This window comes from Macaca nemestrina, chromosome 7, assembly GCF_043159975.1.
Source record: "Macaca nemestrina isolate mMacNem1 chromosome 7, mMacNem.hap1, whole genome shotgun sequence".
Lineage (NCBI taxonomy): Eukaryota > Metazoa > Chordata > Mammalia > Primates > Cercopithecidae > Macaca > Macaca nemestrina.
In genome coordinates this window covers 85,457,366-85,479,845 of record NC_092131.1, presented here as the reverse complement: position 1 = coordinate 85,479,845, position 22,480 = coordinate 85,457,366, and the positions used below count along the sequence as shown (strand labels likewise).

The 22,480-nt window shown below is 51.6% G+C and overlaps 3 protein-coding genes across 8 annotated transcripts in view; 2 read left to right on the top strand and 1 right to left on the bottom strand.

Annotated features, from left to right (window-relative positions):
* The window catches only part of LOC105499630 (solute carrier family 7 member 7), a 67,728-nt gene extending 63,219 nt beyond the window's left edge, over positions 1-4,509 (bottom strand). Inside the window, exon 1 of the mRNA XM_011772364.3 lies at positions 4,492-4,509. The gene's annotated coding sequence lies outside the window, so the exon portion shown is untranslated. The remainder of the gene's footprint in view (positions 1-4,491) is intronic.
* Positions 4,510-4,544: 35 nt separating this feature from the next.
* On the top strand, positions 4,545-8,782 carry LOC105499631 (mitochondrial ribosomal protein L52). Of its 6 annotated transcripts, none has more exons than XM_024787001.2 (5): positions 4,545-4,683; positions 4,796-4,853; positions 4,930-4,997; positions 7,856-7,927; positions 8,611-8,782. In XM_024787001.2, the coding sequence occupies exons 1-5, from the start codon at positions 4,578-4,580 to the stop codon at positions 8,715-8,717; spliced, it is 411 nt and encodes a 136-aa protein (XP_024642769.1). In that variant the 5' UTR covers positions 4,545-4,577; the 3' UTR covers positions 8,718-8,782. The 6 variants fall into 6 exon arrangements, with proteins under 6 accessions (XP_024642769.1, XP_011770669.1, XP_011770671.1 ...); XM_011772367.3 differs by having other exon boundaries at positions 4,546-4,683; positions 4,793-4,853; positions 7,856-7,920; XM_011772372.3 differs by having other exon boundaries at positions 4,554-4,691; positions 4,793-4,853; positions 4,930-5,082; positions 7,856-7,920.
* A 2,481-nt stretch (positions 8,783-11,263) lies between these two features.
* On the top strand, positions 11,264-22,435 carry LOC105499628 (matrix metallopeptidase 14). The gene is made up of 10 exons (XM_011772353.3): positions 11,264-11,654; positions 16,192-16,340; positions 16,607-16,729; positions 17,104-17,411; positions 17,936-18,097; positions 18,402-18,562; positions 19,057-19,195; positions 19,316-19,466; positions 19,938-20,053; positions 20,390-22,435. Exons 1-10 carry the CDS (start codon positions 11,547-11,549, stop codon positions 20,719-20,721), a joined length of 1,749 nt encoding a protein of 582 aa, XP_011770655.1. The 5' UTR covers positions 11,264-11,546; the 3' UTR covers positions 20,722-22,435.
* Positions 22,436-22,480: the final 45 nt, after the last annotated feature.

The window sequence follows — 22,480 nt, the reverse complement described above, 5'->3', positions numbered from 1 at the left end:
ATTGTGAAACCCCGTCTCTACTAAAAATACAAAAATTAGCCGGGCATGGCAGCGCGCACCTGTAGTCTCAGCTACTCAGGAGGCTGAGGCAGGAGAATCACTTGAACCAAGGAGGCAGAGGCTGCAGTGAGCCAAGATAGCGCTACTACACTGCAGCCTGGGCCACAGAGCAAGACTCTATCTCAAAAAAAAAAAAAAAAAAGCACATACAGGCTGGGTGTGGTGGCTCACACCTATAATCTGTAATCCCAGGACTTTGGAAGGCCAAGGTGGGCAGATCACCTGAGGTCAGGAGTTCAAGACCAGCCTGGCCAACATGGTGAAACCCCATCTCTACTGAAAATACAAAAATTAGGCTGGACACGGTGGCTCACACCTATAATCCCAGCACTTTGAGAGGCCAAGGTGGGTGGATCACCTAAGGTCAGGAGTTCAAGAACAGCCTGGCCAAAATGATAAAACGCCATCTCTACTAAAAATACAAAAATTAGCCAGGCATGGTGGCGGGTGCCAGTAATCCCAGCTACTTGGGAGGCTGAGGCAGGAGAACCACTTGAACCTGGGAGGCGGAGGTTGCAGTGAGCCAAGATTGCGCCATTGCACTCCAGCCTGGGTGGCAAGAGTGAAACTCTGTCTCAAAAAAAAAAAATATATATATATATATTAGCCAGGCATGGTGTCGCATGCCTGTAGTCCCAGCTACTAGGGAGGCTGAGGCAAGAGAATCACTTGAACCTGGGAGGCAGAGGTTGCAGTGAGCTGAGATCCCGCCACTGCACTACAGCCTGGTGACAGAGCAAGGCTCCATCCCAAAAAAAAGAAAAAAGAAAAAAAGAAAAAGAAAGAAAAAGAAAAAAAAAATCTTATCTCAGTTTTTTTTTGTTTGTTTGTTTGTGTTTTTTTGAGACAGAGTTTCACTCTTGTTGCCCAGGCTGGAGTGCAATGGCTCCATCTTGGCTCACTGCAATCTCCGCCTCCCAGGTTCAAGCGATTCTCCTGCCTCAGCCTCCCCAGTTGCTGGGACTATAGGTGCGCGATACCAAGCCTGGCTAATTTTTGAATCTTTAGTAGAGACGGGGTTTGACGATGTTGGCCAGGCTGGTCTCAAACTCCTGACCTTGTGATCCACACGCCTGGGCCTCCCAAAGTGCTAGGATTACAAGCGTGAGTCACCAAGCCCGGCCTAATGAAAGCCTTTTAAATACAAATATGCACACATGCATGCATACAGACACACATCTTGGATGTTAGCCTTTTAATTAAGCTGACTTTTAACTATTGAGCTCCTTAACAAAAGAAAAAAAAATTTTTAAATCTCATTACCATATTTCAGCTATGACAAAATGCTACTAAACTAACAGTGATCACACAAATTATATGATTTCTGAGCGCTCTAAGTGTAAGCAGAAATTAACACCAGCTGGCTGTTAAATAATAACTTTATTCGTTTAAAAGGAATTTGCAAGACAAAAATGCCAAACCAGTTTCTTACCTAGTGATGGGTCACAGGCTGTAGACTGCTCTCTACCAGCCTAGAAGCAGGAAAAAAAAACAACTCGTCTTCTCTGTTGGAAGTGAGTTCGAACTCATGGAAAGAGGAAAACTTACCTTCCTGTAGGAAGCAAGTAAAACTCAAAAAAAAAAAAAAAGAAAGAAAGAAAGAAAGAAAAAAGGAGTTGTACAGCAAAATAAACTACTTTAGATCTCAACCAAATTTTGGGAGATCAGGGATTCTCTGGAGGGGGTGCTCTCAGACTTCAGCAAATTGCCCTATTGGTTTGAGCCATAAAGTTAGCTCATGCTGGTACCAAGCACCAATAGGAGATTTCTTTTATTTTTTTGAGATGGAGTCTCGCTCTGTTGCCCAGGCTGGAGTGCAGTGGCGCCATCTTGGCTCACTGCAACCTCTGCCTCCCGGGTTTAAGTTATTCTCCTGCCTCAGCCACCCGAGTAGTTGGGATTACAAGCACACGCCACCACACCTAATTTTTTTTTTTTGAGACAGAATCTCGCTCTGTCGCCCAGAGCTGGAGTGCAGTGGCACAATCTCGGCTCACTGCAAGCTGCGCCTCCTGGGTTCACGCCATTCTCCTGCCTCAGCCTCCCGAGTAGCTGGGACTACAGGCGTCCGCCACCACACCAGGCTAATTGTTTGTATTTTTAGTAGAGATGCGGTTTCACCGTGTTAGCCAGGATGGTCTCGATCTCCTGACCTCATGATCCGCCCGCCTTGGCCTCCCAAAGTGCTGGGATTGCAGGCGTGAGCCACCGTGCCCAGCTAATTTTGCATTTTTAGTAGAGACGGGGTTTCACCATGTTGGCCAGGCTGGTCTCCAACTCCTGACCTCAAGTGATGCACTTGCCTTGGCCTCCCAAAGTGCTGTGATTACAGGCATGGGTCACCGTGCCTAGACAATAGGAGATTTTTTTTTAAAGGTTAAGGGCATCTCCACTCAGAATTCTCCTGTGGTTACCAAAATGTGAACTCCCAAAATTTGAGACAGGTCTCAGTTAATTTAGAAAGTTTATTTTGCCAAGGTTGAGGACACGCCTGTAACACAGTCTCAGGAAGTCCTGAAGAGATGTGCCCAATGTGGTCTGGGCACAGCTTGGTTTTATACATTTTAGGAAGACATCAAAATGTAAGAAGTACATTAGTATCTGTTCTGTCCAGAGAGGCAGAGACAGCTCAAAGCGAGGCCCCCCCTCACTGGGGGCCTCCAGGTCACATGTAGGTGAGAGACAGATGGTTGCATTATTTTGAGTTTCTGATGAGTCTTTCCAGAAGAGGTAATCAGAATATGCATCTATCTCTGTGAGCAGAGAGATGACTTTGAATAGAATTGGAGGCACAAATCTGCCTCCAATTCTGTGGTTCCCAGGTTCTCAGCTTGAAGAGGCCCAAGATATTTTCCCTTCACACCTGGCATACAGTTAATGGGCTCTTTTGTAGGGGTTTCAGGATTTATAAAGCACTTTCACTCACATTATCACTTTTAGACTGTTTTCACAAATGTAACATATTAAGCATTTTTAAAATTAAAAAATGAAGGATAAATAACTTCTCCAAGACATCACTGAATAGCAAGTGATAAAAGGAGGGGAGTCACCAATGAGGGTTTGCCACTTTCTAGTACCTACCTCACAGGGTTGTTGCAAGGATAATATTAACCAATGTGTGGCAGTAGCACTTATAAAAATGGAATGTCACATCTTAGCTCCAATACAATACCCCTTTCTCAGGAAAGTCATCTTTGATGGTGTACTGTAGATCAAGTTCACACTATAAACTCATAAACAACATGTACTTCCTTTCCCAGCACTCAATGACAGTATTAACATATGAATGACAGTATTAACATATGAATGACAGTATTAATGTATGTCATCATTTGATTGTCTTTTTTTTTTTTTTTTTTGAGATGGAGTTTCACTCTTGTTGCCCAGGCTGGAGTACTGTAGCAGAACGAGCCACAGTCAAAACTACTCAGCACCGGTTTAAAGAAAGAAGAGGTTTATTCGGCCGGGAACGTCAGCAGATTTGTGTCTTAAAAGCCAAGCTCCCAGCCGAATAAACCTCTTCCTTCTTTAATCCAGTGTCCAGGAGCGTTCTCAGGATCCGCATTGCTTAATCTGGCCAGAGTCCCCGCCAGGGATGCTCTACAGGGCAGGCAGTACAATGGCACAATCTCAGATCACCGCAATCTCAGATCACAGCAACCTCCGCCTCCCGGGTTCAAGTAATTCTCCTGCCTCAGTCTCCAGAGTAGCTGGGATTACAGGCATGTGCCACCATGTCTGGCTAATTTTGTATTTTTAGTAGAGAGAGGGTTTCTCCATGTTGGTCAGGCTGGTCTCGAACTCCCAACCTCAGGTGATCCGCCCACCTCAGCCTCCCAAAGTGCTGGGATTACAAATGTGAGCCACTGCACCCGGCCTGTCTTTTTTCTTTTATTCCGAAAGCTCTATCAGGATATTAATGTCTGGTTTTATTCTCCATAAAATCTCCTACACCTAATACAGCACTTGTCATATGGAATTTTTTTTGAGGCAAGGTCTGGCTCTGTCACCCAGACTGGAGTGCAGTGGCGTGATCTCTGCCTACTGCAGCCTTGGGCCTCCCAGGCTCAAGCGATCCTCCCACCTCAGCCTCCCAAGTAGCTGGGACCACATGCATGCACCACCACACCCAGCTAATTTTTCATTTTTTTGTAGAGAGGGAGTTTCGCCATGTTGCCCAGGCTGGCCCAATTTCCGATTAACTCTAGATTTGATTACTTTTCTTAGTCTAGGAAAACTGTGTTACAGTGATGCGAGGATCTGTAGAATGACGTTGATGTTACTCCTCTGAGATCAAAGTTACTATTAATATCAATTTCGATGAACTAGAGACCGCTGTAGGGAGATTGTGGGAACTGTTCAGAACGGTTTAATCTGGGAGGACACGACTTCTACTGAGAATGCATGCCCTGAACGACAATTCGTTTTCACCTCAAAAACCTGGATCGCAGTTTTGTCTCTCCTTCCGTACGATGACCCAAGATGGCGGAGCCCGGGATTGAAAACCCAGATTCAAGATGGCGACTTCCAGCTTCCCCCATAGCGTCGCGCGTGGCCACCGAGGCCACGCCTACTTCCGGCGACTCCGGCTCAGCATGGCTGCTTTAGCGACTGTTCTCTTCAGTGAGTGGGTATAGATAGTGACCGTGGACTCGGAGGCGCGTTGGGGAGGGGCACAGGACCCCTGATCCGGCTGCGCGGCCTCTCCCCCAGCTCTGTTCTGTTTTCCCAGCAGGTGTCCGGAGGCTGCACTGCGGCGCAGCCGCTTGGGCGGGCAGCCAGTGGCGACTACAGTGAGTGCTGGGATGAGGGATCCTGGGGGACCAGAAGCCGGGCTGGGTCCTCACAGATCTGTTTTTCTCCACACAGGCAGGGACTGGCTGCCAACCCCTCCGGCTACGGGCCCCTTACAGACCTCCCAGACTGGTCATATGCGGGTGAGCGCTGATCTGACAGTTAACTCCACTGGGGAGATTTTCACCCAGAGGGAACGCCCCTGGACGGGGAGCTGGGGGTATCAAGGTGGGGGCGTGTAAAAGTGTTGAACTTTCTATTTGGAAAACGGAATTTGGGGAATCCCTCGTGTTTATTTTGTAGATTACACTTCAACTAAGGAAGGTAAAGCTAAACAGGATCTTGACTTGTGGAGATAAGCAGAAGATAATTCTGACTTGGGGCCGCCAGGGTGGAAGCGGGTGACAAGACTTCTGCGTTTTTTAAAGGGGGACATTATTTTTTTTAACCAAGAACCACTTTTCTGTGTGGTTAGTGAATTTTCAGTATTTGGTACCAAATGCAGGGGGAGCTCTTTGAAAAGCTACAGAAATAAACATCTCAGAGGGGTAGAAGGATGAAGACTACGGATGGCAGGCTCCCTTCAGAAAATTATTTTCCCTTTACTTACAAAAGAGAGGGGTGGGGGAGAGTAGATATTAGCCCTAGAAGGGAGGGACCTTAGAGAAGTTGAAGCTACTCCCCATTCTTCTTATGAGACTCCAGTGTACAAGTAGGAAATTTGAGGCCTACAGAAGTGAATTGCTCATGATCATACAGCTAGGTAGTAGCAAAGCCAGGACTAAACATAGGCCAGTCCTCCTTGACAACACAGAGATCTGAATATTTAATCCCCTATTGTTGCTCTCTAGGAGTATGATCCTGCTTAATTGGATAATTGGTGACTGAGGAAGATGGTGAAGATTTTTTCCACTTGTTATTTACTGTAAGAAGCTTGGCATCTCCTTGTAGGAGTATGGACTGTTGGAAAGACTCTGGAATTATATATGACTGCTTCTTTTTTTTTTTTTTTTTTTTTTGAAATAGGGTCTTTCCCTGTCACCCAGGCTGAAGTGCAGTGGCATGATCATCGCTCACTGCAGCCTTGATCTCCTGGGCTCAAGCAGTCCTCCCACCTCAGCCCCCCAAGTAGGTGGGACCACGGGCACACACCACCATTCCTGGCTAATTTTTTTTTTTTTTAACACCTAGTAGAGATAAGGTCTTGCTATGTTGCCCAAGCTGGTCTTGAACTCCTCTTTAGTTCAAGTGATCCCCTTAGCCTCCCAAAGTGCTGGGATTACAGGCATGAGCCACCACGCCCAGCCTGTGGACCTTATTCTTAATCTAGGCTTCCCTTCTCGCTAACTTTGTGGTCTTGGACAAGTTACTTAATTTTATCTTAGTCTCAGTTTCCATATCTGTAAAAGAATACCTATCTCATACGGTTCTTATAAGGATAAAATGAAACAACCAATGTAAAGCACGTGGCATACACAATATTGGTTCCCCTTCCTGATAAATATCACCTCTTCTCTGTCTTGCCTTCAAACTTTTGGGCAGAGTTTTCACTCTGTTTCTTTCTTTGTAGAAAGTAAACTACTTGGGTCAGATACTGCATCTTTTCAGCAAGTCAGCAGATATTTGTGGATGTTTATTAACATGCTTATGTGCCTACACTATACTATGAATAGCAAAAGCTAGCGATACAGTTCTTGACCCAGGGAACTTAAAGTCTAACTGGGACAAAGCGTGGACGTTTTAAAAATTAAGTAATAGTATTCAGGGCCAGGCGCCGTGGCATGTGCCTATAGTCCCAGCTACTCGGGAGGCTGAGGCAGGAGAATCGCCTGAGCCCAGCAGGTGGAGGTTGTAATGATCTGAGATTGTGCCATTGCACTCCAGCCTGGGTGACGGAGCAAGACCTTGTCTCAAAAATAATAATAATAAATAATAGTATTTCAATACTCTGCCCCTTTCCAAAAGGACCTGAGGTAGCTAAATAACACTTAAAGAAAAAAAGTACAGTAAATGTCCCAAGGCAAATAGGTGAATATTAAATAGTCAGCACTTCTTTCAGAAGAAAAGGCTGATGGATTTGAAGAGATTAGAGTTTCTGGGAAAGTTAGGGTTTGAGTGGACCTAAGGATGAAAATTTGGCTGGAAGAAAAAGAAAAGAGGGCATTTCATTGTGGAGTGGGATGGAATTTAGCAAAGATACATAGTACAACAGTGATCACATTGCTTAAGAATTTCTGAAGACAAAACAGATTCAGCATTGCAGAGGACCTCAAATACAAGGCTAATGAGAGTTAAGTGAAATAGAGTAGTAAATAGCTGGGTATGGTGGCACGCACCTGTAATCCCAGCTACTCAGGAGGCTGAGGCAGGAGAATCACTTGAACCGGGGAGGCAGAAGTTGAGGTGAGCCGAGATCATGCTATTGCACTCCAGCCTGGGCAAAAGAGCAAAAGTCTGTCTCAAAATAAAAAATAAAATTAAAAAGGCCAGGCACAGTGGCTCACGCTTGGAATCCCAGCACTTTGGGAGGCTGAGCCAGGTGGATCACAAGGTCAAGTGATCAAGACTATACTGGCCAACATGGTGAAACCCCGTCTCTACTAAAAATACAAAAATTAGGAATGGTGGCACATGCCTGTAGTCCCAGGTACTCAGGAGTCTGAGGCAGGAGAATCTCTTGAACCCGGGAGGCAGAGGTTGCAGTGAGCTGAGATTGCGCCACTGCACTCCAACGTGGCAACAGAGCGAGACTCTCTGAAAAACTAAATAGATAAATGAAATAAAATGAAAGAGAGTAGTAGTATGCCTAAGAGCTCATTCTGGGTTATCGTACCTTACCCTTGAAGATGAGGGACGTAATTTAGCTTAATTAAGCTACAGTGTATATGAAATGGAAGAGAGGAGCTAGAGATTGGTTCTTCCCTTATTCCTATCACAGTATTTGCACAAGGTGCTGCAGACCGTCTCTAACACTTGCCTTTTCTCTCACTTCTACTTGTAGATGGCCGCCCTGCTCCCCCAATGAAAGGCCAACTTCGAAGAAAAGCTGAAAGGGAGAAGTTTGCAGTGAGTGGCTAGAGCAACAGCCAGGGCTACCTGGAAGGAGAACATTTAAATCATAATTTGTCTTGAGCTGTGTTGCACCTAAGCAAACATGTACCCCTCATGCAGAGGTTTTATTAATAACAGCCAAAGGTTGTTTATGTTTTTGTTTTTGTTTTTTGTGAGATGGAGTTTCGCTCGTTGCCCAGGCTGGAGTGCAATGGTGCCATCTCAGCTCACCTCAACTTCCTACTCCCGGGTTCAAGCGATTCTGCAGCCTCAGTCTCCCGAGTAGCTGGGATTACAGGCATGTGCCACCACGCCTGGCTAATTTTGTATTTTTAGTAGAGACGGAGTTTCTCCATTTTGATCAGACTGGTCTCAAACTCCCGACCTCAGGTGAAATGCCTGCCTCAGCCTCCCAAAGTGCTGGGATTACAGGCGTGAGCCACCGTGCCTGGCCCCAGCCAAAGGTTTTAATAGCACTGTGAGAAGGGAGGAAGAGAGTGGGGCACTGCCAGGACAGGAACCAGTAGTAGACATCCTGCTGCGCATTTTGCTGTCTCCCTCTGCTTCCCAAGCCAGGACTTGCTCCCACTGGGGAGTCAGCAGTGTCATTTTCCAGATGAAACCTTTGAATTTGTAAGTGGAAGGATATATAGTGTAGCGCTTAAGTCCCAGATGTTATCCACACTGTTTTCCTGTCTGTTTCAGAGACGAGTTGTACTGCTGTCACAGGAAATGGACACTGGATTACAAGCATGGCAGCTCAGGCAGCAGAAGTTGCAGGAAGAACAAAGGAAGAAGGAAAATGCTCTTAAATCCAAAGGGGCTTCACTAAAGAGCCCACTTCCAAGTCAATAAAAAGCAGCTCCTGCCTCCCTCAGCCTCTCTCTGGATTTCTTTTCTGTCACCTAGATGCTTCATCCCACCCAGAAGAGAGCCTTCACATTCCCCATCTGTCTCCAAAGCAAAAGAGCTGGGACACCAAGAACAAGCTGTTAAATCACTGCCTGGGAGGCTTGGCTTAGTGCCCTCATCTCTGGCTCCATTCCAGTTCGGCTAAGTCTTGCTTTAAAATGTTTACCTCCTTTGCAGGCCATAGGACTGGCCCAACTATGAGAAATAGCTGTTCTGTGCACATGAAAAGGGGACAGCAGTTTTCCTGGTTCTAGCCAGGCACTAAAGCCTTTAAGAGCCCATACAGAGTTTAGGCCATGTACAGCTGGCATCTAATAAATGTTTTCATGAAAAGGATTTTCAGCCGGGCACGGTGGCTCACGCCTGTAATCCCAGCACTTTGGGAGGCTGAGGCAGGTGGATCACGAGGTCAGGAGTTCAAGACCAGCCCAGCCAACATGGTGAACCCCCCCCCCTTCTCTACTCAAAATACAAAAATTAGCCAGGGGTGGTGGCACACACCTGTAATCCCAGCTACTTGGGAGGCTAAGGCAGGAGAATGACTTGAATCCAGGAGGTGGAGGTTGTGGTGAGCCAAGATTATACCACTACACTCCAGCCTGGGCGACAGAGTGAGACTCCATCTCAAAAAAAAGAAAAAAAAATTTTCTAGTCTAGGTCCCTTTTTTGACAAGCATCTGGTGTCAGTCTTCCTAAGATTCAAATACGTGGTCCAGGTGGTTACCCCCACTGGGAAGGCTGATGTGGGAAGAACCATACCTGGGTGTTACATGTTCTGCCAAGAGTGGGGTTCTGAGGTCTCCATGTTTCTGACTGTATTCCAGAGATTGGTTGAAGAGGGGCTTGTACCTTCCAACCCCAGTTTGTGTAGGAAAGCCCTACGTAAGGGCTTAGCCCTCAGTCACTGTGGGGTAGGTAACTGTTTAATAACACAACCATGGGAGGCCAAGACGGGCGGATCACAAGGTCAGGAGATCGAGACCATCCTGGCTAACAAGGTGAAACCCCGTCTCTACCAAAAATACAAAAAATTAGCCGGGCGTGGTAGCGGGTGCCTGTAGTCCCAGCTACTCGGGAGGCTGAGGCAGGAGAATGGCATGAACCCAGGAGGCGGAGCTTGCAGTGAGCCGAGATTGCACCACTGCACTCCAGCCTGGGTGACAGAGCAAGACTCCATCTCAAAATAAATAAATAAATAAATAAATAAATAAATAAATAAATAAATAAATGCACACCATATACCTCCCACAAACCTGGAGGCTCCACAGGACCTGAAAAGCTTTTCATTTTATTGATCGTGAATCTGAGAGCAAAAGACCTTTGTTTTCATTACAGTACTGAGCACTAGACTTCCATTCTTCTGCCACAGAAGTGCGATAGTTCCTGAATCCCTTGGATTTCTGAAGCTTCCTACCTGACCTAATTTCTGTCCACCCTCCTTTATTCCTTCCTTTGCTTTCTTCTCCCTCCTCGCACTACCTCCGTCCTCTCTCACTGACCAAATGCAATTCTTGGATCTTAGATTTCGCTGATAGTCGAGTTTTCTGTCTCCCACACTTTTCCTGCTTCTGTTGTGCTGCTTTTCCACATCTGTCTAGTTCCGGACTCTTTATCTGTCTCCCTTTCTCACAGTCAGCTTTATCCTGCCCTCTCCCTTTCCTACATACCTCCATCTTTTGTTGAGTCCAGTAAGTCCCTAAAGGAGATTTTACTCTTTAAGAATTGCCTCCTTTTTCAGTGTAGAGGTGGAACTAAACCCCAGCGTCCCAACTCCCAATCCCTTCTTTTACAATAATTTCACCCAGCTTGATTTGCTTTCCCCAGATCCCATGGCCTTGTACCCTTTTCCTGTCAGCGAGTTCCAATTAAAGGTGCAGCCACATTACAAATGACAATAAAGGAATCTTTCTACAAGGTTGGAGCCACAGATCCAGTATGGTTGTGGGGTTTTTTGTTGGTAGTTGGGTTATAGTTTGGAATTTTTGGCAGCGGAGGGAGGAACATAGACAGTTGTCTATAGGGGCCAGAAGATAACCCCCCAACTATTAGTAAACTGGCCCCTTCTCCCTATGCAGGTCTCATGAGCATAGAGGAAGACCTCACCATCCCACACTTTGAGCTCCTTGTTGCCCATAGCCACGCAGCCCCCAATAATTTCCACCCTGAGGTGAGACAAATGCTGAATACCAGAGGAATCAAGCCACTCAGAATATGCTTATGGGGAGAAAGTCTCCCACATCCCGTCCCCTGGGTCCCCTACAGCCCCCTGCTGTCCACCGTGGCCTCAACCCCTGCAGATGGCAGCCTGCACCACAAAAAGGCAACCTAGCGGGTTGGTTTTTTTTTTTTTTTTTTTTTTTTTTTTTCCAGTTCTTGGTTGTAATTGGATTCAGGCTAAAACAACCACGTCCCCAACCAGGAAAGGAGGGCACTGGGGCGGGGACGGAGGAGAGGCTGCGGGAAAAGGGAGGGACCAGAGGAGAGAGCGAGAGGGATCCAGACCCCAGTTCGCCGACTAAGCAGAAGAAAGATCAAAAACCGGAAAAGAGGAGAAGAGCAAACAGGCACTTTCAGGAACAATCCCCTTAATTCCAAGCCGACAGCGCTCTAGGAATTAAAGTTCAGTGCTACCGAAGACAAAGGCGCCCCGAGGGAGTGGCGGTGCGACCCCAGGGCGTGGGCCCCGCCGCGGAGCCCACACTGCCCGGCTGACCCGGTGGTCTCGGACCATGTCTCCCGCCCCAAGACCCTCCCGTTGTCTCCTGCTCCCCCTGCTTACGCTCGGCACCGCGCTCGCCTCCCTCGGCTCGACCCAAAGCAGCACCTTCAGTCCCGAAGTAAGTGAGCTCCCCGGCCATTCCTGGAGTCTCGCCCGCCGGGAGGCGAGCCCGGGGGTCTCCAAGGGGACAGCCTCTATTCGGAGAGGAGGGCTCTTGGGATCTCGGCTGTTCGGGCCTGCAGGACTCCCCCTCCTTTTCTTTTTCCTCTTCGTCTCCAAACTTCCAGATCGATCCAACTTTTGCCCGCTTCCAACCAGCTGCCCCCACCCCCTGCGCCGCCGACTGTCTTTCCCATTCCTTCTTTTTTCCCAGTCCTTGGAAGAACTTTACAAATGGGGCAGACTCCCCCTTCCCCAATTCCCTTGGGCTCTGCGTTCAGCTCTGGAACCGCCTGGTAAACATTTGGACTCCGCTCAAACCCCGCGCTGTCCCGGCTCCTCGTCATGCGCGAGAGTTTGTTGTTTCTTCGACTTTCCAGCTCTCCAGCGCTCTCCCGCCGGCGCGCCCTCCGATGGGCGCTCCGGCCTCCCCGGGCGGCCCAGGCCCTCAGCAGACGCGTCTGCGGCCAGATGGGGGTCGAGGGTGGACGGCCGAGCGTCCAGGGCCACAGCCCCCGTCTCCCCGAGAGGACCCCGCTGTCCCCCTACCCGCATCCCTGGCGTCGAGGGTCGCAGCGCCGGCGCGCTGGCCGCGTTTCCGTCCACACAAAGCTCTCCTTGTGAGCCGGGTGATCGGCCGGGTCGCGCTGCCTTCCCCTGTCCCCACCCGCGTCGGCGCCTTCAGGCCCTTTTTGTTGTTAATTGTTTTTCTGTGTTAATTGCAGGGAGCCAGGGGGCGTCGCTCGGGGAGTGGGGAGAGGGTCTGGCCCGGGGTGCCCTCACACGTCTCGGCTGGCTCGGGCGCCCCCCACCCCCACCCCGGCCCAGACGGTGGCCCACCGGGCCCCAGAGGAAGCTGCGTGGGAGTTGTCTGAGGAGGTTTTTCCTCTCTCTCTCTTATTTTGGGGTGAAGGTGGGAGACGGATTTAATGAGCTTCTTATTTTGGGCCATCTCAACCCACTCAGCCTGGCAAGGGCCTGGGTGCGGTCGGGAGGGGCCAGGAAGGGCCCCAGAAGGGGGATGGGATCTGGGTTTGGCTTCTCCGCCCTGGTCCCACCCCGGAGGAAACTCTTTGGAAAGAATACTCTCTTCTCTCTCTGTCCCTGAAGGGGTCTGGGGCCGACTGGAAAAGTATGGCCCCAGGAATGGGGGTGGAAGACGAAACGTGGAGTGCTCAGACACCAGGGAGAGTAAAAACCTGCCCTAGTGCTGGAGGCTGAGCCTGACTCTCGGGGAGGAGTCGTCCTCTTCCCAGGCCTAGAGTCCTCCTCTGAGACCTGAAAGGGAGCGCCCCTAAGAAAACGAGCCTGGGCATCTGGGGAGCTGCCCACAGCCAACTTCACTGCCTTGCCTTTTTTCCCTCCCCTGCTCTGCTGGGTCCCCCAGGGGAGGGGCGGCAGCCCTGGCTCCGTTTTAAGTGGGTCATGGGCGGTCCCAGTGCCAGAACCACCATTTGCTTCTGGGCCCTGGAAGGGAGGGAGGAGCAGCCCCAGAGGCTAGGATCCAGGGCCTACTGCAGAGCTGGAGGTCCCCCCACCCTCCACTGGACTCCTAAGCCAAGGTGGGAGGTGTTCCGTTGACTTTCTCCTAGGGGATACCTTGCATCTCTCTCATTCACAAAGACAAAGCCAACCAGCTGAGTTCTTTGACCCAACATAGTTGCTTTTTACTCCAGACCAACGTGGAGGGAAAGCTGGGGTGGTGCAGGCCTCATGCAGCTGGGTCCCTCCCACCAGGCCTCCAGAGTCCTGCACCAGCTCCAGGACAGCCCTCTCCTCCCTATGGCCCGTCTGGCGCTGAGCCCTTCCTCCCACCCAGCCGCAGACACAAGAGTCCTCTCTTCTGTGGTTTCGACCTCATAGTCTCTGTGAGGAGAGAAACTTGCCTAGGCCTGGTGGGAGAAGAGGGATGGGGGCACTTCCTTTCCAGGCCTTGCAGCTCTCTTGACTCCAGGGAAGTCTTTCACTTGACTGAGCCTTCATTTTTCTCCCTAGGGTATGGGGTGGAGGTTGTGGGTATGAATATTTAGACCCGCCTAGCTTCTTGAAAGACTCCAGAGGGGATTTCCCCTAGAGCTCCTGGATGTGGATTCTCCCCATCTCTGTGCTGCCCTCCCTTCTGTCGTTCTGCTTTAGGTGAATTCTCTCAGCTTTGCTCTCTGAGGGTTGAGGGGGCCTGGCCTCAGTCCTCCTGCCTTCCAGCATCAGAAGTAGACCAGTCCTGTCCTTCCCCAAGTCCTGAAGCAGCTGCTCCCCAACCAAGGGTCATAAGCCTGGGGTGTATTTATCCTGCAGGTGAGGCTAGGGGCAAAAGACGTTTCCTGCATATTTAGGCACAGGCCACAGCAGGCCTCCCCAGGCACTGGCTGTAGCATCAGCCAGAACAGGTCAAGGCAAGCCTGCAGCTCCCTGAGAGCAGCCTGGGACTGGCGTGCCCTGCTTGGCTCCCCTCTGGTATACCAGAGGTTAAATGTCACTCCTTCCTCTACCCCTGAAGAGGGGCTCTCAGAGCCTCAGAGCTAGGTGGTGCTAGGGTTGTTCTAGCCAAGACTGTTGGCTGGGAAAAGGCTGGGTTGTTTACGTCTCGGGTTCTAGCTCCCATCAGCCTTGGGGGATCACTTCCCAGAACCATGTTGCAATTCTTGCCCCTGTGGGCTCAGGTCCCCAGTCAGCTGCTCTTGAGTCACCCCCAGTCCCCATGCAAGACTACTGCCCCATCACCAGGGCCTGAGCCAGAGGTGAAGGGCCATGTGGCAGTCCATACTGATGACCTTGGATAGGAGATGCAGCACCCAACAGCAGCCTCCCCCATCTCCCCTCCAAGGTCCCGTCCTGGGCAACCTACAGCCCCTTCCCGAACTCCCTAAGAAAGCAAAACTGGAGCAGGGACTAGAGCGATCTGGGTGGTGTCTTCTCCCCATAAAAGAATCCAAGCATCTTCATATTTCATATATAACTTGGCTTGTTTTACTTTTTTGTTTTGTTTTGTTTTGAGAGAGAGTCTTGCTCTGTCAACCAGGCTGAGTGCAGCGGCGCAATCTTGGCTCACTGCAACCTTGGCCTCCCAGGTTCAGCGATTCTCCTACCTCAGCTTCCTGAGTAACTGGGATTACAGGTGCCCACCACCATGCATGGCTGATTTTTGTATTTTTAGTAGAGACAGAGTTTCGCCATGTTGGCTAGGCTGGTCTCAAACTCCTGACCTCAGGTGATCTGACCGCCTCGGCCTCCCAAACTGTTAGGATTACAGGCATCAGCCACCACACCCAGCCTGGCTTGTTTTACTTTGAGGCTTTAAGAAAATACTCCATCGTCGTTACAATAAAGGCTGACTTTCTCCTCAACAGGGCTTTGCAGTGTGTGAACCTTTTAATCAAACACCAAAAACCTAACATTAATTTAAGGCGATATGCCGCCTTTATATTATGACCAATTCACAACATACCTGAAATAAAATACAGTCACCAAGTGTCCTCCACCCCTATCTCCCACTTCCTCTGCTGAGAATCCTTTTTTTTTCTTTTTTTTTTTTTTTTGAGACGGAGTCTCGCTCTGTCACCCAGGCTGGAGTGCAGTGGCGCAATCTCGGCTCACTGCAAGCTCCACCTCCTGGGTTCATGCCATTCTCCTGCCTCAGCTTCCCGAGTAGCTGGGAGTACAGGCGCCTGCCACCACGCCCGGCTAATTTTTTTTTTTGTATTTTTAATAGAGATGGGATTTCATTGTGTAAGCCAGGATGGTCTCCATCTCCTGACCTCATGATCCACCTGCCTTGGCTTCCCAAAGTGCTGGGATTACAGGTGTGAGCCACTGTGCCCGGCCTCTGCTAAGAATCTTAAATAGGCCTTTAGGTTCTAAGCCACAGGTCAGATGCTGCTTGGATAAGGACAGTGACAGGATCCTGGCTCCAGCTGAATCACACCTCTTACCACATCCCAAGTTCCTAGTTTCCCCTTGTAGTGGCCAGCCTTAGCTCTAGCTCTTTTTCTGCCCTCCTTTCTAAAAAGATCTCAGCTGTGAAGGTCCCGGGGACATGGCACTCCCATCCCAGGAGGGCCTCATGTCAAACCCAATAGTAGAGCTCACTCAGCCTGTCAAGACCCCTCCCCACCCATCATGGGCATAGCCCATTCCCAGGTGGAACATGCTATATCTGCAAGAACACTGACATGAAGGAGAAAAGTGCTAGAAGGAATCACAGCTCTGAGAAGACATCTCAGAACTCCATTAAACTACCAAGGCTCTCTCTCATTTTCAAGAGAGCTACAGCCAAAAGCCTGTTTGGGCCCATAGCCCCGAGGGGACAAGCCCTACTGGGGCCTGGACCAGAGATCAGGTCTAGCCTGGGAGTTCCTCCAGACCTGCTGGCGGAGCCAAGCTGGGAATCCACTGCCCTTTCCTCACCAAGCCAAGGCTGTATGCTGGGCATTGTGGGGGAGGTAGAGGCACCCATCGACCAGGTGGGGATGCTCTAAGCCATACCCCTTTCCCTACAGGCCTGGCTACAGCAGTATGGCTACCTGCCTCCCGGAGACCTACGTACCCACACGCAGCGCTCACCCCAGTCACTCTCAGCGGCCATCGCTGCCATGCAGAAGTTTTACGGCTTGCAAGTAACAGGCAAAGCTGATGCAGACACCATGAAGTAAGTGCTAGACCCTGGCAGGAGTTCTGCCTAGCACCCACTGACAATGCCAGCGCCAGAGATGTTCCTACCTGAATGCCTGGCTTGTGCCCCCCCGTACCTCATCCCCACATGCTGATCCTGACCCTCTCATTTTCACCCTGACCTCATAACCTTGGCCTTTCCCCACATTGACACACAGCAAGTCTCACCTAACACTGACGCTGGAGACCTTTCTCTTTCATACATTGCACTGACCCCAATCCTCACACCCAAACCCACTCCAGGGCCATGAGGCGCCCCCGATGTGGTGTTCCAGACAAGTTTGGGGCTGAGATCAAGGCCAATGTTCGAAGGAAGCGCTATGCCATCCAGGGTCTCAAATGGCAATATAATGAAATCACTTTCTGGTGAGTCCAGCAGGCAAGCAACCTTTCTCACATCTTGTAATTATTCCCTACCCACTGTGCTTATGCAGAGACTCAGAGACCTCCTGCCCTACTCCCCTCAGTTCCTGGGAAGCATCCCTGGGAGTGGGGAGGAAAATGGCTCTCATCCTGGAAAGAGGTGTAGCCATCAAGGGTGTACCCCAGTGCCAGAGAGCCAAAGCCTGAGGATCCCTTGTTCTTGAGACAGAGGCATCGTGCATGAGGTAGCAGGAAGAGCTGAGTCAGGCAGAGGTGGCTGGGCAGCACAGTCAGAGCTGGGAGAGTGCAGGGAAGGAGATTGTTGCCCCTCGTTATCCTAACACACCCCATCCTCTCCCCACGTGGCTGGACCTCAGCATCCAGAATTACACCCCCAAGGTGGGCGAGTATGCCACATACGAGGCCATTCGCAAGGCATTCCGCGTGTGGGAGAGTGCCACACCACTGCGCTTCCGCGAGGTGCCTTATGCCTACATCCGTGAGGGCCATGAGAAGCAGGCCGACATCATGATCTTCTTTGCCGAGGGCTTCCATGGTGACAGCACGCCCTTCGATGGTGAGGGCGGCTTCCTGGCCCATGCCTACTTCCCAGGCCCCAACATTGGAGGGGACACCCACTTTGACTCTGCCGAGCCTTGGACTGTCGGGAATGAGGATCTGAATGGTGAGCCAAGTATCCCTGGGACTTACTCTGGAAAAAGCCAACAGTCATTTGTAGGGGTGATTCCCCTCCCTCCTTCCAAAATCTCGGGGCTAGAAGGGACCACAAAGACCTTCTGGTCTAACTGCTGACAAAAGCAGGAGTCCTGTTTGAGCTATTTACATCTGGTCTCTCCTCTCACCCACTGACCGGCTTTCCAGTCAAAGACTTTAAAGCATCCTTATCACCCACTTTTCCAAATTGATGTCATGTCTAGCTCCTGGGAGAAATGGGACTAGAGAGGGCCTTGGCTTCCCTTAACACAGGTCTTTCTGGGATGGGGGTCCTGCTTCCAAGCACTGTCTCACCTCCACCCAGAGGAGCTTTGCTTAAATGCCAGATTAAAAAGCTGGACCTCAGAATTTGGTCACTTTGGATTGAAAACATGGGCAGCAGGCTTGGGGGTGAAACCAAAGCTGCTGGTGGGGAAGCAGGGAGGCTGAGGGAAGGGACTCAGGCTGCTATCATCACTGTCCCCATCCTTCCAGGAAATGACATCTTCCTGGTGGCTGTGCACGAGCTGGGCCATGCCCTGGGGCTCGAGCATTCCAGTGACCCCTCGGCCATCATGGCACCATTTTACCAGTGGATGGACACAGAGAACTTTGTGCTGCCTGATGATGACCGCCGGGGCATCCAGCAACTTTATGGTGAGTAATCTACACCCACGCCTGCTCCCTCCTCTGCTCCTTCCTCTGCTCCTTGTCCCCTCCTGGTCTACGCATTTCCCCTGTTTCATGCCGTGCAGTGTCTGCACCGCCTCCTGCCAACCCGACGTTGCCTCTATCAGCTCCACTTTGGAGCCCACCTTTTCTGTCGCCTCCCAATTGGTTGCTTCAGCCTCCCCTAGAAGCCCATCCACACCTTTCCAAGGGTACTGTCTGCCCATCTGTCTGTCCTTCCCTCCCCTCTCTCCTCCTAAGTCTGAAATGCCCCTCGTGTTTTCTGCCCCAGGGAGTGAGTCAGGGTTCCCCACCAAGATGCCCCCTCAACCCAGGACTACCTCCCGGCCTTCTGTTCCTGATAAGCCCAAAAACCCCACCTACGGACCCAACATCTGTGATGGGAACTTTGACACCGTGGCCATGCTCCGAGGGGAGATGTTTGTCTTCAAGGTGAGAAGAGGTGGGCTGGTTTGGAAGACAAAAGGGTTCTATGGGCCGGGCGTGGTGGCTCATGCCTGTAATCCTAGAACTTTGAGAGGCCAAGGCAGGCGGATCTCCTGAGGTCGAGAGTTCGAGACCAGGCTGGTCAACATAGTGAAACCCCATCTCTACTAAAACTACAAAAAATTTGCTGAGTGTGGTGGTGGGTGCCTGTAATCCCAGCTACTTGGGAGGCTAAGGCAGGAGAATCGTGCGAACCTGGGAGGCAGAGGTTGCAGAGAGCCGAGATAGGGCCATTGCACTCCAGCCTGGACAACAGTGTGAGACTCCATCTCAAAAGAAAAGGAGGGGGGCTCTGTGGTAGGGCAGCTGGGTGGAAGTGACAACAGCTGGCCTGAAAACTAAAATTGAGGAACAAAAAGCAGTAGGGGAGCTTTGGGGACTGAGCCAGAGATCTAGGCTGCAAGACGTAATGGACTCTTCCTGCATTGACTGACTTCCAGGAGCGCTGGTTCTGGCGGGTGAGGAACAACCAAGTGATGGATGGATACCCAATGCCCATTGGCCAGTTCTGGCGGGGCCTGCCTGCGTCCATCAACACTGCCTATGAGAGGAAGGATGGCAAATTTGTATTCTTCAAAGGTAACCAGGCACTCGACTTTAGTCTTTGGGAGTGAGGAAGGTCTCCCTAGAGGAGCTGATTTCCTCTAAAGTCCCTAGAGCCTACGTTGAACCCAGATGCTGCCCTCCTGTCCTCCCCAGGAGACAAGCATTGGGTGTTTGATGAGGCGTCCCTGGAACCTGGCTACCCCAAGCACATTAAGGAGCTGGGCCGAGGGCTGCCTACCGACAAGATTGATGCTGCTCTCTTCTGGATGCCCAATGGAAAGACCTACTTCTTCCGTGGAAACAAGTAAGACCTCAACCCCTTAGCCCCAGGCCTTCCTCAGAAACCACCACCACCCCAAATTCCCTCAGTTCTGGAGAAAGACGCACTTTACCCCCAAGATGCTTCCTTGGAGAAGGAGCTGGCTGAGCCTCTGCTGTTGCCTAGAAATGGGCAGCCTCCTTTGGGCACCGTGTGAGTGGGATGTGACCGGGTCATTTCAGACCTGGTCATTTGGCACCTCCTGCCTCCAGCACTGTGCCTCCGCCCCAGCAGCCAGGCACTGTCATTAGGGCTGCTAGTGGCTCCTTGCAGCCTGGACCCTCCCTTCCACCCCCACCTTCCGCTGCTTTCAGCAGCAGGCCCTCATTACTCAAAACCCCTGTCCCCACCCTGTCCGCAGCTATCCTTTGCCCACTGGTGGATTCGATCTGGGTCTTGCTGCCCTCTGAGGACATGCCCAGTGTCTGCCACTGCCCTTCCTTTCCCCTTCCCCAGGTACTACCGTTTCAATGAGGAGCTCAGGGCAGTGGATAGCGAGTACCCCAAGAACATCAAAGTCTGGGAAGGGATCCCTGAGTCTCCCAGAGGGTCATTCATGGGCAGCGATGAAGGTGAGAGGGGCAAGGGAAGGTGTCGCTGAGAGAAGGATGGGAATAGGGAGTTGAGGAAGAGTGGGAGGGAAGCCTGAGGGAGTGCTGTGTGGGAAACAATGGCGATGATAATACCACACACCAGGCGCTGGGCTAGGTGCTTCCACATGTGGTACCCATTCATCCCCACCACCTTCCAACCCGGTCCTATCGGCACCCCCATTTTACAGCTGAGGAAGCTGATGCTCAGGAAGGTGGAGGGGAACTCAGCTGCCCTCACATTAACAGAGCTTCCCTCGCTCCTCTCCTCTCTTTGGGTCTTCCCTTCCTTACCACCTTCTGATTCACCCCCTGCAGTCTTCACTTACTTCTACAAGGGGAACAAATACTGGAAATTCAACAACCAGAAGCTGAAGGTAGAACCGGGCTACCCCAAGTCAGCCCTGCGGGACTGGATGGGCTGCCCATCGGGAGGCCGGCCGGATGAGGGGACTGAGGAGGAGACGGAGGTGATCATCATTGAGGTGGACGAGGAGGGCGGCGGGGCGGTGAGCGCGGCTGCCGTGGTACTGCCCGTGCTGCTGCTGCTCCTGGTGCTGGCGGTGGGCCTTGCAGTCTTCTTCTTCAGACGCCATGGGACCCCCAGGCGACTGCTCTACTGCCAGCGTTCCCTGCTGGACAAGGTCTGACGCCCACCGCCGGCCCGCCCACTCCTACCACAAGGACTTGGCCTCTGAAGGCCAGTGGCAGCAGGTGGTGGTGGGTGGGCTGCTCCCACCGTCCCGAGCCCCCTCCCCACAGCCTCCTTGCTTCTCTTTGTCCCCTGGCTGGCCTCCCTCACCCTGACCACCTCCCTCCCTGCTGCCCCGGCATTGCATCTTCCCTAGATGGCTCCCATGAGGGCTGACTGGGAGGGTGGCCCTTTCCAGCCTCTGCCCCTCAGCGGAACCCTGTAGTTTTGTGTCTGTCCAGCCCCATCTGAATGTGTTGGGGGCTCTGCACTTGAAGGCAGGACCCTCAGACCTCGCTGGTAAAGGTCAAATGGGGTCATCTGCTCCTTTTCCATCCCCTGACATACCTTAACCTCTGAACTCTGACCTCAGGAGGCTCTGGGCACTCCAGCCCTGAAAGCCCCAGGTGTACCCAATTGGCAGCCTCTCACTACTCTTTCTGGCTAAAAGGAATCTAATCTTGTTGGGGGTAGAGACCCTGAGACAGTGTGCGGGGGTGGGGACTGCCCAGCCACCCTAAGACCTTGGGAGGAAAACTCAGAGAGGGTCTTCCTTGCTTAGTCAGTCAAGTTCCTCGGAGATCTGCCTCTGCCTCACCTACCCCAGGGAACTTCCAAGGAAGGAGCCTGAGCCGTTGGGGACTAAAGGGACAGAAGAAACCCTTAGCAGCCCTATGCCTCTCGAATGTTAGCCTTGGATGGGGCTTTCACAGAAAAGCTGAAACCAGGGGTGCAGCTGTCAGGTAGAGTGGGGCCAGCGGGAGAGGCCCGGGTCAGAGCCCTGGGGGTGAGCCTGAAGGCCACAGAGAAAGAACCTTGCCCAAACTCAGGCAGCTGGGGCTGAGGCCCGAAGGCAGAGCAGCCAGAGAGGGCAGGATGGGCCCAAAAAGGAAAATGAGGACGTGCAGCAGCATTGGAAGGCTGGGGCCGGGCAGGCCAGGCCAAGCAGGGGCCACAGGGTGGGCTGTGGAGCTCTCAGGAAGGGCCCTGAGGAAGGCACACTTGCTCCTTCTGGTCCCTGTCCTTGCTGCCCAGGCAGCATGGAGGGGAAGGGTGGGGCAGCCCAGAGAAAGGAGCAGAGAAGGCACACAAATGAGGAATGAGGGGCTTCATGAGAGGCCACAGGGCCTGGCTGGCCGCGCTGTCCCGGCCTGCTCACCACCTCAGTGAGGGGCAGGAGCTGGGGCTCGCTTAGGCTGGGCCCACGCTTCCCTGGTGCCAGCACCCCTCAAGCCTGTCTCACCAGTGGCCTGCCCTCTCACAGCCCCACCCACCCAGCCCACCCATTGAAGTCTCCTTGGGCCACCAAAGGTGGTGGCCATGGTACCGGGGACTTGGGAGAGTGAGACCCAGTGGAGGGAGCAAGAGGAGAGGGATGTCAGGGGGGGTGGGGCACAGGGTGGGGGAAATGGGGTGAACGGTGCTGGCAGTTCGGCTAGATTTCTGTCTTGTTCGTTTTTTTGTTTTGTTTAATGTATATTTTTATTATAATTATTATATATGAATTCCATTCAAATCGTTTCTTTTTGTTAACAAGGGGCATGGGGAGGGGTGGGGGTGGGGGGGCAGAGGCGTCTGACCCCAGGAACCTGCAGGGCGGGGCTGGGTCGGTGCCCTCTAAGGACAATTTTGACCTTGTTCAACCTTCCACAAAGAATAAATTGTGTTTCACATTCCTTGTGTGGCTGAGCTCTGTAGAGGGTGATGGGCTGTGGGTG